The following is an 18,884-nucleotide window of genomic DNA, read 5'->3' on the forward strand; positions in this document are numbered from 1 at the left end:
TTAATTTGCCCAGAAAGCGCAAAGCCCCCCGCTCCCACTCCTCCCTCTCAGCAATAAAGCAGTCGCAGCGTAAAAACCCATAAAGCGAAATAATTTACATTAAACACATGCTAAATAACCTCCCAAAACAAAATCTCATTTATCGCCCTCCGAAACAAATTACGTCGACGGCCGAGCGCAAATTGGACAGATGATTGGTGGGCCGGGCGCGGATAGCAATGGCCTCGAGCTCCGCCCACCGCCAATCGAAACACCCGGCGGCGTTTTTACAAAGAAACAGACCCATCACGATTGGCCGAGGGAAGGAGAAGGGGCGGAGCTCGTTAAGGAGGTGTCGGTGGGCAGATTGGTGCGGGCACCTTCATCACTTGTTATGAGATCTGTTGCGGCTTCACGTGCGTTTACGAGGACTGCTAACCGGCCCGATTTGGTGCTATGTGAATTCGCGCGGGTGTCAGTTTTGGAATGTGCGAGTGGCGCTCTCGATTTTTTCGCTAGGGCATCAAAAAATGCAAGACGTTGCCGCCGGCTCGCCACAAGGTTCTAACGGCGAAATGTCTCCCTACCTAGGATCGAAGTACCCTAGTCCGGCGGTCTCTAGATCTCCCAGTCCATGCCGGGCAATTTCAGAGGACGAAATTAGTGTGGGGTGTCCTAGTCCGGCGTTAAGGAGATCGTTCAGTCCAGAGTACGACGAATCTGACGACTATTTCGGACCTTTAAAACGGTTAAAAATGATTCCGGAACGACGTATCTCTCCAACGGCTGAGGAGCGCGTGGAAGGTGTGAAAAGCTTCTCGATTACGGATATTTTGAACCATAAACCATCCAGGTCTGTGACGGGGGGACGTATAGTGCGGCCGTGGGACTTGGATCCAGCCGAAGCCGAAGCTCATCAGCGACGGTTGGAAAATCTTCATCGACAGTTAAAGGTTCAGCAGCAGTTGGCTTTGTTGAGGCCAGATCTGGTGGCTTTTGGAGCTAGTTACACCTCAGAAACGGGTAGCGATCGGTCGTCTAGCGTGGCCAGCGATTGCTGTTCTCCCGATGTGATTAGTTCGTCGCAGCAACGGCAGAAGCAGCAACAGCAAGCTGGAGGGCCCGGAGCTACTCCGTTGGACGCGCTGTTCCAGATGACGTCAAAAACCTTTGATTCGTCAGCCGGAGAATCAAGTGCAGGTGAGTTTTACATAGTCATATGCTCAGAACCGTAAATTAACTATAAACATATGTTTTTACTAAATAGCGGAGATTTGTATGAATGAAGATATCGGATTGTTGTAAAGAATGATCGGACCATTTTTTAAAGGACAATTCAGTAAATATCTGTATATAACCCTTCAATTACTTGTTTTTAAAATGTTCCGAGTAGTATTCAATTAGCTAATAAATAAGAAGGAAAATAAAATAAAGATGTAAGTAGGTATAGTTCAAATTTCGGACGTTTTTTAATACAATGCTTGCTTTAAAAAGAAATAAAGAGGAGATTGTCTTTCATAAAAATAGATTACAAATGAAATAAGTAATAATATAAATTTTAGATATTTTGACTACCTCGAAAAAAAATTCTAAATAATGCTAATCATACTCTTCATAATTATGTATATCAAAAGATGCTAATTATCTATTTATTGTTTATATAGTTTAATTCTTTATATTGATTCCTGACTGGAGAGATGCTGTAGTTATCTATTTTTAATTATTTCTGCTACTATAACTAAATATTAGCCGTGTTGGCCACTGACATTAAATTAATGTTCAAAAAAAATTAATGTACATTCAAAAGTATGCCGAATAGAGAACAGGAATATTCCAATAAAAAGCTATAGAACTATATAACTTAACTAAATATAAAACTATAGAACTATATAACTTAAATGCTGTAACATAAATGCGGAACGATTGTGCTATTTAGTGTAAAAATTTAAGTACTAAAGTTTGTGGAAATGAACGTTTCGTAAACTGTTTTATTATGATATACTAAACGACAAAAAAACTATAGATAAATACTGACATTTCCTTAAACACTTCAACCTTATCGATAGAAGATTTTGATTTATCGATGTAAATATCGCTAAGCCCATCCTGTTTACTTCAATACGGTATAATTAGGGACGATACTTCGAACTTATTATAGAGTGAGTAGTCATCTAGTCAACATGTCTCGAAATCTTTTAAACATTTCAGCTTTCCTCATAGTTAATTTTTATTCGTTAATTTAAATAAATGAAGATGGCTCTCATATTAAACACATTTGATTTAAATAAATAAAATTGCTAGAAGAATGATCAAATAGATAAATATAAAAATAAGTGAAAATACCTTATTTCTTATACAACCATTCTCGTCTCGTTGGTTTATAACTTTTCAAAAATATGAAAATTTAACATTTTAATTTTACAGTAAGTAAGTATTTTTTTATTATTTAATTTTACAATAAGTAAGTTTAGTTTTTCTCTCGTTTTGACATTTAATTATTAAAGTTGATTGGTCAAATGCATTATTTTGATGATAATTAATTTATATTTGAATAAATCTGTTTTTTGATAATGATATTCATGATCACTTTTTATCGTACTTGACAACTATCATATTGGCTAGATTTTATGATTTTTTTTTGTTTAGATTTTATAACTGGCATGTAATTATATATTATCATCACCCAACATTTTTATGATGCGGTATTTACAAGGCTAGTTATTTTAGTTGAATTGATATAATTATAAAGTACTTTTTAATGGTATTATATCTTGTGACGTTTAAATATGCGGTATTGCTCCCATTGGCTGCTACAACTTCCTGTAGTTTGTTTCCGTTCATTTCTGTCAATAAAGCTGCATATATCATATTGCGTTATGTTTTCCCTTTCTTCTTTAAATACCAAGCTAAGTTCATTTAACGAAGCTGGTGCCGCTTCACGATCTCTAACCCTTCTGCCAAACATTTCCCAAATGTGCTCATAGGGTTCAGATCTGTCGAACATGCTTGGCAATTTATAGTAGTATATAGTTCACAATAAGTTCACAAAGCTACCATGTTATATTGAAAAATAACATCAAAAAAAATTGAAAATTGAAAAAATTGAAAATGTTAGGTGGCAAGTTCATTTCGCTCTTAATACTTAACCAAGACATATATTGTCATGATCCGAAAAACAAAATGTTCAGAAGACATGGTTCTGACCAAAAAATAATGTCATTGGAAAATTTGCGCAAGAAATTATTGTGCAGGGTGTTTTAAAATTAAAGTAAAAAACAACCCTTCTAAAAATTGAGTTCACAAATTGATCCAAACTAGTCATAAATAACTTAAAATTTAAATTATACTTTAATAAATTATTAAAGTATTCATTAATCCAATTATTAAAATAGTATACATTATTATTTATTATATATTAAGATAATATGTGCAATTACACATGTAAATTATACGTAAAAAATAATATTCTAAGCGGTATTTACAATACTGCTTAAAAAGTAAAATTGTAGATGTATTTGCAAGGTTTAGCAGAGCATTTTGACAAATTTTATATTTCAAAAGTCACATGGAAGAATTTATCTATTCACTTTATTAATCGTGAATAATAATATAGCCGTAAGTATTGAATCAGAAAAATAATAACTAAATATTCATAATAAGTTGTTTGTACAAAATTAGAATATAAATCAAACAGGGCTGAAGTGATCGTAACCATTGCTATGAAGCTTTTTATCTTTTTTAAGTAAAAACCTCTTAGGAAAAATAATAAATTGCTTAGAAAACAAGTACATGGAATACTGAAAACGTGACTTAAATTAACTTTTTACAAGCTGGTAGGGTATCTAGTTATACAAGTAAGAGTTTTTCATTAAAATAGGGAAAAAGCATGTATATAAAAACATATTGATGAAACATATATTCCACTCAATATAGCTAATCCTCGCATAAAGATTTTAGAACTTATGCAAACAGTAACATCTCAAGAAATCCGGTGGGCTTAATTCAAGTAATATAGAGCTTTGTTGATCTAGACAAAATGGAAATGAGCAGTTAAAAAGAGGAGTTATAGAAAGGAGTAAGAGAGAATTAAACTACTAGATATATATTTCCAAAATCTTAATGATTACCTACCTAGATGAAAAATTAGCCTTGTAGAGATAAATAGGAGAACTGGGGGCAATAATATACTGTAAAAAAAATGTCAGAAAAGTAATTTGCTTGGAATCTCTTAGTCTCAGTCTAAAATCTTTTAAATCCCAGTTTAGGTACTATTTTTAATAGCAGATATTATGCTATATCAATCAGAGAGGATTTCTTACCCCAGTAATAATGGATTATTATAGTTTTACATTAGAAATCTACACCACAAGAAACGTTCATATTAAAAATAATGACAGATGTCGCAAATGGTATAATCTTTGAACTAGAAGATCATCTGAAATTGCTTGAGTAAGAGGATGAAAATTACATAAATTGGCTTTACAAAATTTATTTAAAATTCTGCATGAGTTTGAAGACTATTATTTATAGTCACGACTTTCATTAGATACATGAAATTCTATTAATATGATTAAAACAAGTGATGAGAAAAAAATGTGACTCCTCAAGGATAAAACGGAGATTTATGTTAGAAAAACTGTACGAGTAGAAATCTGCAAAAAATATATAGCTATTTACATTAGGTCTAATTACAGAAACAATTTCTAGAAGAATGAATTATATTGGAGTTATTATGCTATAGTTTAGGAAGCGAGTGCAAATTATTGTGGAAATTCAACTTAAGTACTAAATTTTATATCAACTGCAAATTTTAACTTGAAAACATCAGCCAGTAATGTCATTATTATGAAAAGATTTTAATAAGAAATCCTAGATAGATCATTTTTATTAGAGTTGGTATTAGCCTATTCCATTGTGATTTATTTTGGTCCCTTTATCTCTACATACATTCCTCAGTCATATCCTTTTCAAAATCTCTTATAAATTGGAGAGAAATTTCCATATACTTATTTGCAAATGGATTACCATTGCTCAGTATAAAGACCGGCACATTTGGTGGGCTATCGTATTGACATGAATGTATTCGGCCGTCTTTTTGCCGAGTTATTCAACTTGCAATGTCCTGTTACTAGTTCCACCACTATTTTAGAGTTATTCGATATTTGCTTATCAGATATGCTCTAAATTTCGGCGAATGTTCTACTATGAACAGTTTCTCCTGCCTCTATCCAGTGAAATACTGCCACCATTCTAGAGATATATTGACAAACTACTATTATATTACATAATGAATGCCGTGATTACATTTTGGAAATTGTGACACGCTTGGATAGTCTTAGTGGGAAAGCTATTGCCATTATTCGCTTCTACTATTCCAACTCCTGCGCCCTCTGGCAATCTTGAAACCAGTATCTGTCTACCAGCTCTCCACAGCTTGAATGAGTATCCCGTTTTTCCAGTATCTAATGTCGGGTCCACATCAAACCAACAAAGCAAAACGGCAACACAACAAAATTGCATGTTTTCAAAAACAGTAAAAATGCACTCCAAAATAAAAAGTCGATATGCAAACAAATAACCAACTTGTGATGTTAATCTTTATAAAAATGGATGGTGCCCATAATGAAGATTTAAATTATCTATGATTTAATTATTTTTTCAAACCGGCAAAGATTTCTTTGATGTATTTAACACTCCAGCGTCAATGCTGCATCATTGTTGGTGCGGTCAGTCGGGTGAAGATCATTCAACCGACATTTTCGACCTAAAGTGCCTCAACTACGGATCGGAAAGCATTCAAAATTTATGTTGATAACATTTTTGTCGCCAGCCTTTGTTGTGTATTTCTTTTTTTATCTATCGATAACGTTTTTTGTTTTTCATTCTTATCTGCAGATGTAGGCATTCGTGTGTTTTTATGAAAAGATATTTGAAATGAAAACACAAAATTACAATTGATATATTTTTATTCTTTTATTCAGTCTCTATCTTAAAACCGGCAAAGTATTCTTAAATTCTCTTGGTTAACAATAATCTCAAAAGTTATTTGCATTAATGGCAACTTGTTAAGGAATGGAAAGTATATCATAACTCAGGCAGACCTTAGATTTAAGTTTTTCACATAAAAATGTTTGAAGCGATTCAAGAATAAATACTACGAAAAATATAAGTGTTGCGAAATTTTTTGTGAGGTGTGTATTATGGTTTCCTTTGTTGAAGATGAATACGTTTTTTTCGCATATTATCATATTATTTAATACTGTTAAAAGATATTTGCCACTTGTGCCGTTCTCTTTGAGTTTTGCAGTCTTATCTAATTTATCCCTGATTATTTGAATATTTACGAATGTTGATTGAGTTTTGACATATTAGCGGGAGATAAATGATTGTTCGACAGTAATTTGATAACGTTTTTGGTCCATAAGAGCTATAAACTCTTCGTAAATAAAAAAATATACCTGTAAAGTCCTTTTATAAAACTTCGTATTTTTTTGCCTTTCCATTACGCCTTTTTTTACTGTTTTCGCCCTGTAGCAAAAATTCCTAATCGTATTATTTAATTTCTGTCAAAAAATGTCAGCAAGAATAGTGATAACTGAAGAAAAATGCCAATGTCCCACTATTTTAGTTTTCGTTACACTGTGCGTCTGCCCGTCTCTCTGTTTGAGGATTCCATTCGGGTACCTCTGTCAACGTGCCGAGTTTAGTTCCAATCGACCCATAATTAGGAAAAATCCTAATAATTTCGTCCATTTAGAAGCGTCGATCGGTTCGAAACGTCGAGGCCGTCATCCTATAGCCCGTCCCCAATTATACCCAAAGTAGTAATTCGGGTTATTTAGAAAAAAAAGTATTTTTTTGGAAATCAATTTTATTTTTTGCTGTCGTTAGTTTTTAGAAAATCTAAAAATTAATTCTCATAGCCACTTTATCAGGGCTATCTGATATTATTTTTAGATTTGCAAATTAGCTGGTAATTTGTGAGATACATATACAACTTATTTTTTTTTTAAATACGGACCTGCATTTTTTATTACAGGTTTGAAACAATTCGGTTTCCCAAATCAATAAAATTGATTTCAAAAAAATCCATTTTAGCCGACCATACCAATATAGGTATGGTAGGCTATTAAGATCGGCAAAAAAGTTTTTTAATTTCACTCAAAATGAGTTATTTGGGTCATAAATGACCCTAAATACAAAATATTTTCGTGGTGTCTGTCTGTCTGTCTGTCTGTCCGTCTGCCATCTGTATCACGATAACTCAAAAACCGCTGAACCGATTTTAACCAAATTTGGCACAAAAATACTGTGGCACCCGAGAATCTGGCCATTAGTTTTTGGTGGGGGTGGAGGGTTGGTTAGGAGGTATGGGAGGGGGTTAAAAATTTAAAAAAATCGTAACTCCAAAATTACAGTAGCTAGCGAAACGCGGTTTTCAAATTAAGATTAGGAATAATATTTGCAACAAAATTTGTAATAACATCAAAATCAGTCAAAGTCGCAGTTTTCGAGATATTAACATATTTTAGTATGGGCGGCTATACGTGCCTCCCGGCGCCAATTTTTTTATAAATAACTCAGCAATCCTTGAAATTTATTAAACTTTTTTAATGGCATCTTGGTGAACATGTCAAGACGCAACTTCATATACATATTCGTATCTATTACGGTTACCGAGATACCAATGCTCGTACCCCGAATTAGGAACACCCTGTAAACTCAAGTGTGGATATTTATAGATATCTTGTTTTCTGAAGATCACTATTTCCCGGAGTTCATTTTCAGAAAATTGTTCGAAAACAGATAGCCGAAGGAAAATTAACGGTCAATTGATTTCGGGAAATTTTCCGAGATCCACCAGTGTTAGAGTTTGTTATTCATCATTGGACTCTGGACTCATGGAACAGCTGTATAACCCTAATATTTATAATTGGCAAGATTCTTTGATGGTGTAACTATCCCATAGCATCAGAACTATATTTAGGAGAACTTCATCGTGGAGAATTGAAAACGACACAGAAAATAATTTGTTTTAAAAAGGTTATAAAAAACATATAAAAAGAAAAAACTACAACATTGTATTTATATTTTTGTAAACATATGACACAGAATTGTTGTATTAGCCAAGTTATTATTCTTCCCCAACTCGTTTACAATAGTGCCTAGAAACAGCAAATTGTGTCAAAAAAAGTTAGTAGAGCTATACAATTTGTAAAAATGATTTTCATTTAAATTTCAGAGTATCATGTGAATATTCTCTTACACAAATACCACCACACTACTTGTTCGTTATTTTCGTATAAGATCAAGCATATTTAACTATTTTGGAGATCTACAAATTGATATAAACAAACGCTACAACGTAATGCCTAGTACCATTTTAGACGCAAAATGCAGCAGTATTTTATACTATTGCGGGGATTATTATAATTTATTTTTTCCATGTATCCTTAAAGACACTTCTTATGAAAAAAATTACCAACGGTCAGCTTTAAATTAATTTCATAGAACTGATTTTATGCATAATTTAAATACAATCCAATTCGCATTCCATTAAGCAAATCATAGCTATATTGTTGAAAAGGGTGTTATTTCAATTAAGATAAGAGTCGCATCCTGCAGAAACTGCATCAGGAGAACCTTCCAAATTGCCCAAGTGGTTGAATATTGCATAAATTCGCTTTAGGAAATTCATTTAAAAACATCGATCAGGCCGAGTACTATCATTTAGAGTCACGACTTCCACGCGAGCTACATAAAAACCCATTAATATGTTAATACGAGCGATGAGAAAAAACGCGCGACCCGTACAGAAACCAATAAATTGCAAAATTTCTCGCCTTTACGTCCAGTTAGGCCTCGCCTTCGAGATTTATACACGCCGTCGATGTCGCAAGTCGATTAATCAAAGCCACAATTACCGGCAATTACACGGCACCGCTGTTGCCGCTTTTACTGGCCGGACTCGAGGAAATTTGTCATAGAGCCAATGTTGCCAGCCATAACAAAACTTCTTGACTTTCTGTTTCAGTATCGACGAGTATACAATGTAAAGCTGAATTTGAACGGGCAATAGGCTAAAGCAGTGACAGATATGACCTGTACAATTAAGGATCCTAAATGGAAATGAAGAAGTGGAATGATAGTGGCAGACAGAAAACTTTTTATTGTATACACGGAGCATGGATATGTTTGATCGAAAAAAAATTTGCTTGTAAATGAACATCGACGACATTTCCCATATAATTTTACATACAAAGTGACAGCGATCTTCACTTCATAGCCATCGCTAACGCCATTTTTCATATTATTCACATTCATATTGTGTTAACAATTAAATGATTAACAACTGTCATTCTCAATATTCGTTCGTTAGATAGACTATAACCTAGACTCCACTGAGCTGTGGGATAAATATAACGAAAGTTACAAAGTAAGAGAAAAACAAAGTTAACGAACTTTTGGGTAGAAGGAGAGACAAATAAACTGACAGAAAACACGGCCGTGTGGACTGCATTAGATAGAAGTACTAACTGGACTGGGCAGAAGTACCAGATCAAAATCACGGAAACAAATTTTTTGGTCTTCCATATACGAAAAGAAGAATAAAATTATTTCTTCTTAATATAAATCAGCTGAAATAGCACCGATGAAAACACACATCTAGAAAATCAACTTGCTAAATAGATACCTCCGTTCTAAGCTCTGCAGCAGAAGAGCAAAAACAGTAAGTCACATTCTTTATAGATTTAACTGTCTTGTCGGTAGATAATACAGACAGCCAAGAAATACTAGAAACGGAGAATTTAGAGAGTCATCCAGTGAAGAACGGTTTCGTGTAAAAGACAAACATACTGGAGTATAGCTGGAGTAATATAGGCTAGACTAATAATCATAACAAACCTTGAGTGATACAGAGAAATGGTAGCCTAGATGGAATGTAAAAATAATTACAGTTGGGAGCTAGAACCTTTGGAGACACAACAGCAAAATAAAGCACTAATTCTCCACAATACATCAAAACACTTTACTTTTAACACTGAACACGCGTTTCAGCCCAAGAAGCATTTATATATTTTTATAAGTGTGTTAGGAAACTTCCCAACACTATATTATACAACCTAAACGGATCTAGAATGGTTGTCGTGAGTTATTGGTAACCATTATATAACACTTATATGCCCTAAACGGTCCATTTTATAACTGTTCCTATGGTAACCCTTAACACTCAAGGTGTGCAACCAAAGTCCTGCAAACTTTCTCAACACCTTTATATATCCTATCGAGTTACCGCTATAAAACTGAAAAAGGGTATATAATAGTTGTATAGTGGTGTTGAGAAGGTTCCCAGAGACTACCTCCATAGAAATATCGCGCATGCGCGTTTTTTGAAAATATACTTGTTTTTTTCTGACTAACTACTTTAATATTTGCCTCTTTTTTTAGCATAAAAAGCAGATATATGATCTTATTGCTCCAAGTTGTCCTACGCAGATAATCCAGACCAGAAACAAAAGAGACAAAATGACGCCATCCCTGTCATAGCCTACAAAAGCGTTTGCGTTATGCAAATGACTATAGAAATTACTGGCTTAATAACATCTATTGTGCCTATCCAGAGTACTAAATACATATGCGATATTAAATTTACTGTGTGAAAATCAATTTTACCTCCAAAAAACACATGCGCCCCCAAAAGCAGAATTATTTAATAGATTTTTTTATAAACCAAAAAAATATGGTAAAATTTTTGTAATGAAAGCCAAATTTATTAATATAAATAAGAGAACATACGACTTTTTTAATATACATAGAAATAACTGGCAACTTGCCAAAATATAGTTTTGTACCAGTTTTCAACGATATCTTAGATATACTCATTATAGCCAAAAATGAAGACATCAATAATAATGGCGTCCATTATTTTGAAAGTGCTATATATTACTTTAGGGTCTAAAAAAAGGTGATACAAATCACCATTATAAATGCCAGGGTGTTTATGGCTACTTTTAGTCACCCAGAAAACCTTTATGTAACCCGAGGTGTCGACTGTAGCGACTCCCTGCGAAGGAAGTTTGACATTACAGCAATTTGTCAGAAAATGCGCAGAAAACAAAACATAACCTCATAAAATTGAAATAATACTGTTTTGGTTCAATTTGATCTATATTTAAAGTGGTAGGAGTTTTCAAAAGAGTTCTAGGGTCCTTTGGTACTTTGGTAGAACAGTTATGAATGAATTGACTATAGAAAAAAGCTCTTTGAGTGCAGTAAGTGTAATGTTAAAGCGCAAAGCTCATTCCTGTTCCTGATCGTTTTGGCAACTTTCTGTTGGAAATATCTCAGGTTGATCCTGATCTCTGCTAGTGGATGGTAAATTTGCATGTTGGCTTTCAATATTGGTAGATGTAGTTTGAATGAGGTTTGGATTATTCCTATTTTTCTTTAATTCTGAAGAACCTTTCATTTGAACGTAGATGTATTTTTGTGTTTTGTCCAGTTTATTTTTTTATTATTCATTATAATACCGAATTGCTTTGCTTGCTAATATATTATTTGTTTTGATTATATTAAAAAATTTGAGGTTATGTTATTAGGTTTGGTATTCGGTAACTACAGGTTATATAAAGCATGCAAACATTTGAAAGGTGCAAAAAAACGATTTGAGGGAACAATTATATAACTTGTAGTGTTATTGGTTACATAATGGTTCTTTATAATACCTTTAATTATATAGTGTATATCTTGCGTACCTTTATAACGCCTAATACCAGAAGTTATATAAAATAGATGTGAACACCTTTATAAAACCTTACTATGAAACCTTTAGTAACAAGAACCTCTATTTTTATAAGGAAAGGTGATAAACAACATTTTAATGTTACTATTAGTGATAAGTAACCAACGCTACACTTATATATATCACAACACTGTAAGACACCAATGAGACATTTATTAGACCTTTATATAACTAACCTTGAGAATATATAACTTAAAGGAACTTAAAATGTTACTTGTGAGTACCCATGTTCTCTAACAGTAGTTTTAATCATCTGCTGGTAAATTTATACAGTTTAAAATCTTCTGTTGAAAACTTCAGTTAGTAAAACCCGCGTCCAATGTTAAAATTAAAGTGCTTTGGTGCACTGAATGAAGTGTTTTACTTTGATGTAAAAATAACCCTGCTACATACATGTGCTTCACATATAACCGCATTAAGTCATATTTTTCTGAAAATTACACAGATCTACCACTAGACATCTAAAGACCTAATGAAGACCGCAAGGCTCAAGGGACGCACGGTTTGCAAAATATGTTTTTTTTTCTCACATTTTTGTTAACAATTATTGTGTAACTAACAATTTTGTCTTAATAAGTTTTTGCACTAAAATAACGGTAATATGTATTAAATTCTTCATACAGTATCAACTCATCACTGGCGCTTTTTATAATCTCGTATAATTATTGTTCCATCTGCAGCTTCCTTAATGGTAAAACGGTTGGCAACACTGCGGCAACCCAACCGAATCGTTTCTGATCGCAATTCGCACCTGATTATGCTAATTGACTGTGCCGAAATAATCGTTGAGCATCGAGTCTGGTGTGTACGACGGAAGGTTATCTGGTGGACGATTAACATGAGACAAAAACCCGGTATCGATAAACTGAGGTTAAGGACAACTTGGATATATATAAAAATAACATTTCTACCGGTATCTCAGAATAAGTAATTTAATATTGATTGATTATTGATTGAAATAAATTATAACAATGTCAATATTATTCTCCGATAAGTCCTTTGTTACATATTCAAACACTTGTTAAGCGTGTAATCTTGAACATTTTTAATCAAAATAAAAGATATCCTTAGGGGAAGATTCTAGGAATAATACAGCGTCCAAACACAAAATATTATATATTTGAAACCAATTTCTTCTAAGCAGTCGAATATTTTTATATATAAAGATTTATTTTTAGTTAGGTTAAAAACTAAGAAATACGGCAATCTTATAAATCTTCATTATCAATTTCTTCATTATTTATCGCTAACACCTTTACAGAAGCATAAAAAAGTATAGAATAGGAATAGAAAGCACACGAATCGCACTTTACAATAAGATTAAGATGAGCCAGAAATATCTCTATGCTATTCTAGGCTCTTCTTGTTTATTATTTAATCCTGATTTAAATTATGTTTTTGCTTTGTACTTTATTGGTAAATAATTTTGCTAATGATATTTTCTTCGACGACTTGGCACAGGCTTACACGCATTTATGTTATGAATACCTATAATATACTTTATGGTTCGCTATGCTCTACAGCATCATTTAAAATTTGTGAAGATTTAAATAAAATCTTGTTTTTAAAAAGATTTTTTTTCTAGTTAATAATTTTATATTTAATTTTTTAATTTTCTTTTAATCGGCGCATTTCTATTAATGCATCATTATCGTAAGGTATTTTTCCTGTTATTTTAGAACTATTTAATACAAGTTTAGTTGTTTAGAGTTGATATCCAGCTTCTGATTTCATCTTCAGACCAGCTTCATGGTACCACATTTTTGCATTGTCCCTGAAGAAACGCAAATATACTTAAATTGAGCCCAATCGTTTGATTGGGAAGTGCTATCATTATATGGTACTATATTTTAGTATGCTTCATGGTACCATAAATTGGACTGTCGCCGAAGATAAGCAAGCATATAAAATTTTTGCCCAATCAACGAAGGAAGAGATTCTAATTGAGTTCACAAAATTTGACCCAAACTAAATTATGTAATTTTTTAGTTCAAATCTTGCCGTTGGGCCAAATTTTTTAGATACTAGTAATGTGTAAACACAACAAAGCAGCAATGAAAAAGCATATAATCTAGCTAGAAAAGGAGCGACCACTCTACTAACAGGACCAGAACTGTTCTGTTTTCCAAGCGGAAATAAACTAAAAGCGGAACTGAAGAACCTGGAAGACTCCATCCGTAACCTGGAATGGGAGTCCTCCAGCGATCTAAAACACTCGAAGAAGTTCCTCAGAACTCACGACCGAGAAAAATCAAGGATTTTCCTTGATTTAATAAAAACAATGTTTGGATTGTCACGGGGTTTCTATAACAGGACATTGTCTCCTCAACGAACACCTCAGTAGGCTGATGCAGATTCTGTGGGGAAAATGAAGAAACACCAGAACACCTTATCACTGAGTGCGCCGAGACGACGACTGTTCATGATATGAACTTTGGTACAGCTAATGAGGATGGGGAGCTGGCTTCTGTGGAGCCGTCTCAGGTACTGGATTTCATTAAAGCGCTGAGACTGTATGATGAGTTATAACTCAAGAAAGGGGAACACACGCGGTGATCTCCCCTCCTAAACATTCTACATTCTCTAGGTTATGGATAGATAATGTAACATTCTCGACTAGAATTACTTTATTCTCTCTTGTACTGTTACCATTATCCACATTATAAAAACTATATAATATACCATTTCCATTTGATTCTCACTTTCCATCCACTCCTTCTCTCCGCTTGTCCGACTCGGAGTACCGAAGTCGCCCTTGCCGCCCGCGGCCCGTTATAAATCACGGTCGCAGGCCTATCTTCCGCCGCCCCACCTCGCTCCGGCCCCCCGAAAACGCGCCGCCCCCCGTCGGACCTCACACGCAGGCCGCTTTTAATTTAGAGCCTCGGCGGCGATATTGCGCCGCCCATTAAATTATTTCTACGTGATTTCTTAATATAATAAAGGCAGTTTGGCATAATGTATATGTATGTGTGTGCGGAAGATGGTTGAGGATCTTATTTTTGATGGTATAAGATTATCAGCCGTTCGTTGTTTATATACTGTTGTAGGTTCATCGAGTTGTTCTTGTCGGGAAAAGACTTGCGGATTGCTTTTGCTATTTGAGTAGTATTCTTAGCAACAAAGGAAACCTAGATAATGAAATAGGAAATAGAATAGTCCCTGCAAACAAGGCCTATTTTTAACTACGCAGACGGGTCTTTGGAAACAATATGTCCCTCGTTGTCAAGATTAGTATGTACCGTGCAATTATGATCGTCATCTTAAATTAAGGCAACGAAACTTGGATCTCATAAAAAAAACATATTAAAAACATTGTAGCTTAGAGCGGCTACAAAAATATACGTAAGTATTCGTTGAAAAAAGTCAATCTATATCAACATGTTTACCAATAGACAAAAAGATATATGCTCTTTCTTCTTGGGCGTACGAGTGCAGAGACAAAATATCAGGATTTTGACACCAGTTTATAGAAAACCTACCCAGAACCATACAGCATCAGTAAAGGAAAGAATCGTCAGAAACATAAATTACAGAGCAATAAAGTGCAACAAATTGCAAGGAAGAATGTACATATATCCAAAGGAAGGAAGTCATGAATGTAAGGAATGATTTACAGCAAAATGGCAAATTTAATTGTAGTTAACCTCAAGAAAATTCACGACCAATGAACATTACTCAAGCAAGGAAACCATGAAGAAACTGCTTTGCTCTGCGTCTATTACTATAATAATCAATAACAAAGAAAGGAGATTAGGAAGGGAGTTCAAAATTAAAATAGCTTTTTAACAGTGATTAGAAAGCTTGCAGCACATACAAGGAGTATTTTAGTCAAAACAAAATCAGAAAATATTATAGACAAACATCTAATACAAAATCACCAAGGGACAATAGGACTAAAAGAACGTGTCAATACGATTTCTGGTCTAGCAACAGACTAATAAAATACACATGGAATGTATTTTGATAAAACAAAAGTATGTAATATGAAATAAATATGCTGAATATAAAATGCTGATATTTAATTCATTTTGACTCATTACGATTTTTACACCGTGTCGTTCTGGAAGATGCAGCAAAAGCAAATGCCATGGCAATCAACGTGTTAATTGAAAATGTAAGGCTTTTTTTCAAATTTAGTTGGTTTATGTTGTTTACCTATGTTTTTTTCGTTTTTATTTTCTTGGTTATGCTCATTTGCATTCATGTTAATTTTACATTATTTTCATTTAAAATTATTATTTTTTATCAATTTTACTTCTGAAAACTATCCCTTACTTGCTGATTGACGACCTGAACCATTATCGAACAAAAATTTGCTGGTACCGAAAAAAACGGGAAAACTCGGTTCCTTAGAAGCCTGGAACCGAAATTTCCGGTTCTGAAAAATAGCTCTGGTTTCGAATACCCTAGTGACATTGTATCTATTTTTGTTTTTCTTTTTCTTCTGTATTATTTTTATTTTTCTGTAGCTTTAGACGAAATAATTAATTACAATTTTATTTTTCGTCAAGTGTCAGCTGGTAGAGCACCTAATGATGAATTTCGCTTTGTGTTTTCTCCTGGTAAAATAGAATAATTTTAGTATTTTTATTAATAAAACATTATCATGAGGTTTTATATAAACTTAGTAAAAAGTAAAGTAAGTAACTTCTTACTTACTTAATTAACTTCTTCAGTTGCTGCAATATCTCAAAATATACAAATCATTTATAGCATGTAAAATATTGATCATCATCATTCTTGATCTCTTTTAAAAAGTGTTTTCTTTGGCTAGTATAATAAATGCTATTTAACCAACCCGGTCCTCACTAAATACCCGACAACTTCCGAACTAAATCTTAATAAAGGGTAACGGGATATTTTTTACGCGATCCGCTAACCACGTTTGTTTGGCGTATCGTTTTACTAATTGCGAGCCGGTGCCGTTTTCGCGTTTCGCCAACTTTGCCTCTCAACTCCCCCCTCTCCTCTATCCGGCATTCTCCAGGAACTCCAGCAGGAAAGGTGGCCTGCCGTGCGCGCCCTCTTAAATTGGTTATCCGATACGCGGGAAACGATGCCGAACGAACGCGTATACCCCGAAATAACGAGGTCATTATTATCTATTTTCGGAGGTTAGGAGGTTGGTCCCGCTAATCAGTTTTCGGAAAGAGCGAATCTCGGCGATGAGATTAATGTTCTCTGATTTTTTTCTATTTTAACAATTTTTTTTAAATTATGGAGTGCGTATATAATTTTGATTGCAATTGAGTATATTTTCGTATATTAGTAAAGATAGAATCGCTCTACTGCATACTAAAACCAACAAGCTGGCTCAACGGTTGATAAAGCTTTCAACCTGAAGTATTATAAAGTGTATGTATCTGTATACCTATTTTTTTTTCCAAGAAACGGTTAAGGAGAAGTCAAAAACGACATTGTTTGACACCTTCCAAAACACTACACGTTATAGACATTTTTAAACATAATAATTATTGATGGTTTAATTGCTAGTAAGTCAAATTTGACTAGAATGTGAGTTTGTTAGGCTCATCATAGAATAGAGTTGGTACTAAGCTCATCATAGAATTGCGTCCAAGATGCGATGCTTTTAGAATTAGAGGAAGTGTCCCCTATTAGATGATCAGGTGATGACATAAAAAAGATTAAAACCAATTGGCTATAAGTTACTCAAGGCAGAAATGTATTGTTACGATGGAGGGAGCATATGTGCTGCAGTGGATCCGTGAATCTGGATAATGATGATAAACAAATTTTCTTCTAATTCAACAACAAATAGGGTGAACTTAAAAAAAAACACAAACATTATTAGGTAGTGTTTAACTTTGAATCAGTAACAAAAAAAGTGTATTAATTCATATCAAATTTCCAATTAACCTTCTCGGCTAAAAGTTTAGTGTGTATTAGTAGTCTATAAACTCATAGGGATTTTTTTTTCTGTAAAGCATCGTAATAGGTTCTGGTTATCATACGACTGGATTATTCCTATGTTGACATGGCGATACAGTCTGTCTTCGGGTTTGGCAACTAATTATCGAATATCTTCATTACGTTCTTTTATGATATTACGTGGCACTCCATTTTGGAACATGAATCTTTTATAATATTTGTTTGCCCTGTAGCAACCTTGAAGAATATAATCTACTTAAAACTGATAGTTCGGTATCAAATTTGAATAGCTAATTAAGTATAATCTAGGGGTAAGGCAGTGTGCCGCCACGTCAAACACCAGTTTTTTGACCGCCCTGTAACACTGTTGTGGATAAAAGAAGAATCTTAATGTTTAACGGTCAATAGAACATACTGTAACTGGATATATTGGTAATATATTTAATAATTATAAAAACATTATAGTTTGTGAATTATTCTCACTGGGCATCAAAATTCTACGGTACTTCTAGAAGTCTCATAACTTCTTTAATTTGTCTCATATTTGGCCTCTAAAGGAAGGAATAAATGAAAAATCTCGAAATTTCATTGCTCATTAAATGTAAAATAATGATTCTTAATTCAAGCGTCTAGTCGCTACCGATAACAGACTATCCAGTCGAAACGAACTTGGACGAATGAGTTTTGATTGCTTTGATTTCAACTTCTTTTTACTTACTCTCTTTTTTTTTATAATGGCTGCTTTGAATGTCTTGGAATTCTCGTTAGTCAAAGATGCTTAATTTCGACAATGCACACTTTTACCGACCATCAAATTTCTAAGGTACTTCTAGAAGTTACACAAATTTCAAATTTTGTTTGCATTAAGGCTGGACGCATACAGAAACAGCAAAACTGCTTTAGTCAGAAACGTTTTGTTCTTTTATAAAAACATTATGATCGCGCCCGGTGGCGTAGAGGTACAGGCTCTCGTCTACCAATCTGAAGGTAGTGGGTTCGAATCCTACACCTGGCATTTTATCAGCCGACTATTTTTATTAAAATAAAAATAGATTGGGTACACTGAAAAAAAGGATCTCTCAGTCGAAATGAATATGACTTTGACCCAAAAGATTGGCGCTTTTCAATAGGGCCAAGAACGACGTTTCTTTGCCCAAAGCATTAACTATCTTTTCATAAGCTTTAAAAATTACTTTAGAGAATAGAAGAA

General features: G+C 33.8%; 1 protein-coding gene across 1 annotated transcript in view; it reads left to right on the top strand.

Moving 5' to 3' along the window:
* Positions 1-390: 390 nt before the first annotated feature.
* LOC115883458 (homeobox-leucine zipper protein HAT1-like) overlaps positions 391-18,884 on the top strand; it is a 175,569-nt gene continuing 157,075 nt past the window's right edge. The window contains exon 1 of the mRNA XM_030901822.1: positions 391-1,179. Within this exon, the coding sequence (XP_030757682.1) occupies positions 510-1,179 (670 nt within the window). The 5' untranslated portion in view covers positions 391-509. The remainder of the gene's footprint in view (positions 1,180-18,884) is intronic.

This window comes from Sitophilus oryzae, unplaced genomic scaffold (genome assembly GCF_002938485.1).
Source record: "Sitophilus oryzae breed Bouriz unplaced genomic scaffold, Soryzae_2.0 scaffold_1903_pilon_pilon, whole genome shotgun sequence".
NCBI lineage: Eukaryota > Metazoa > Arthropoda > Insecta > Coleoptera > Curculionidae > Sitophilus > Sitophilus oryzae.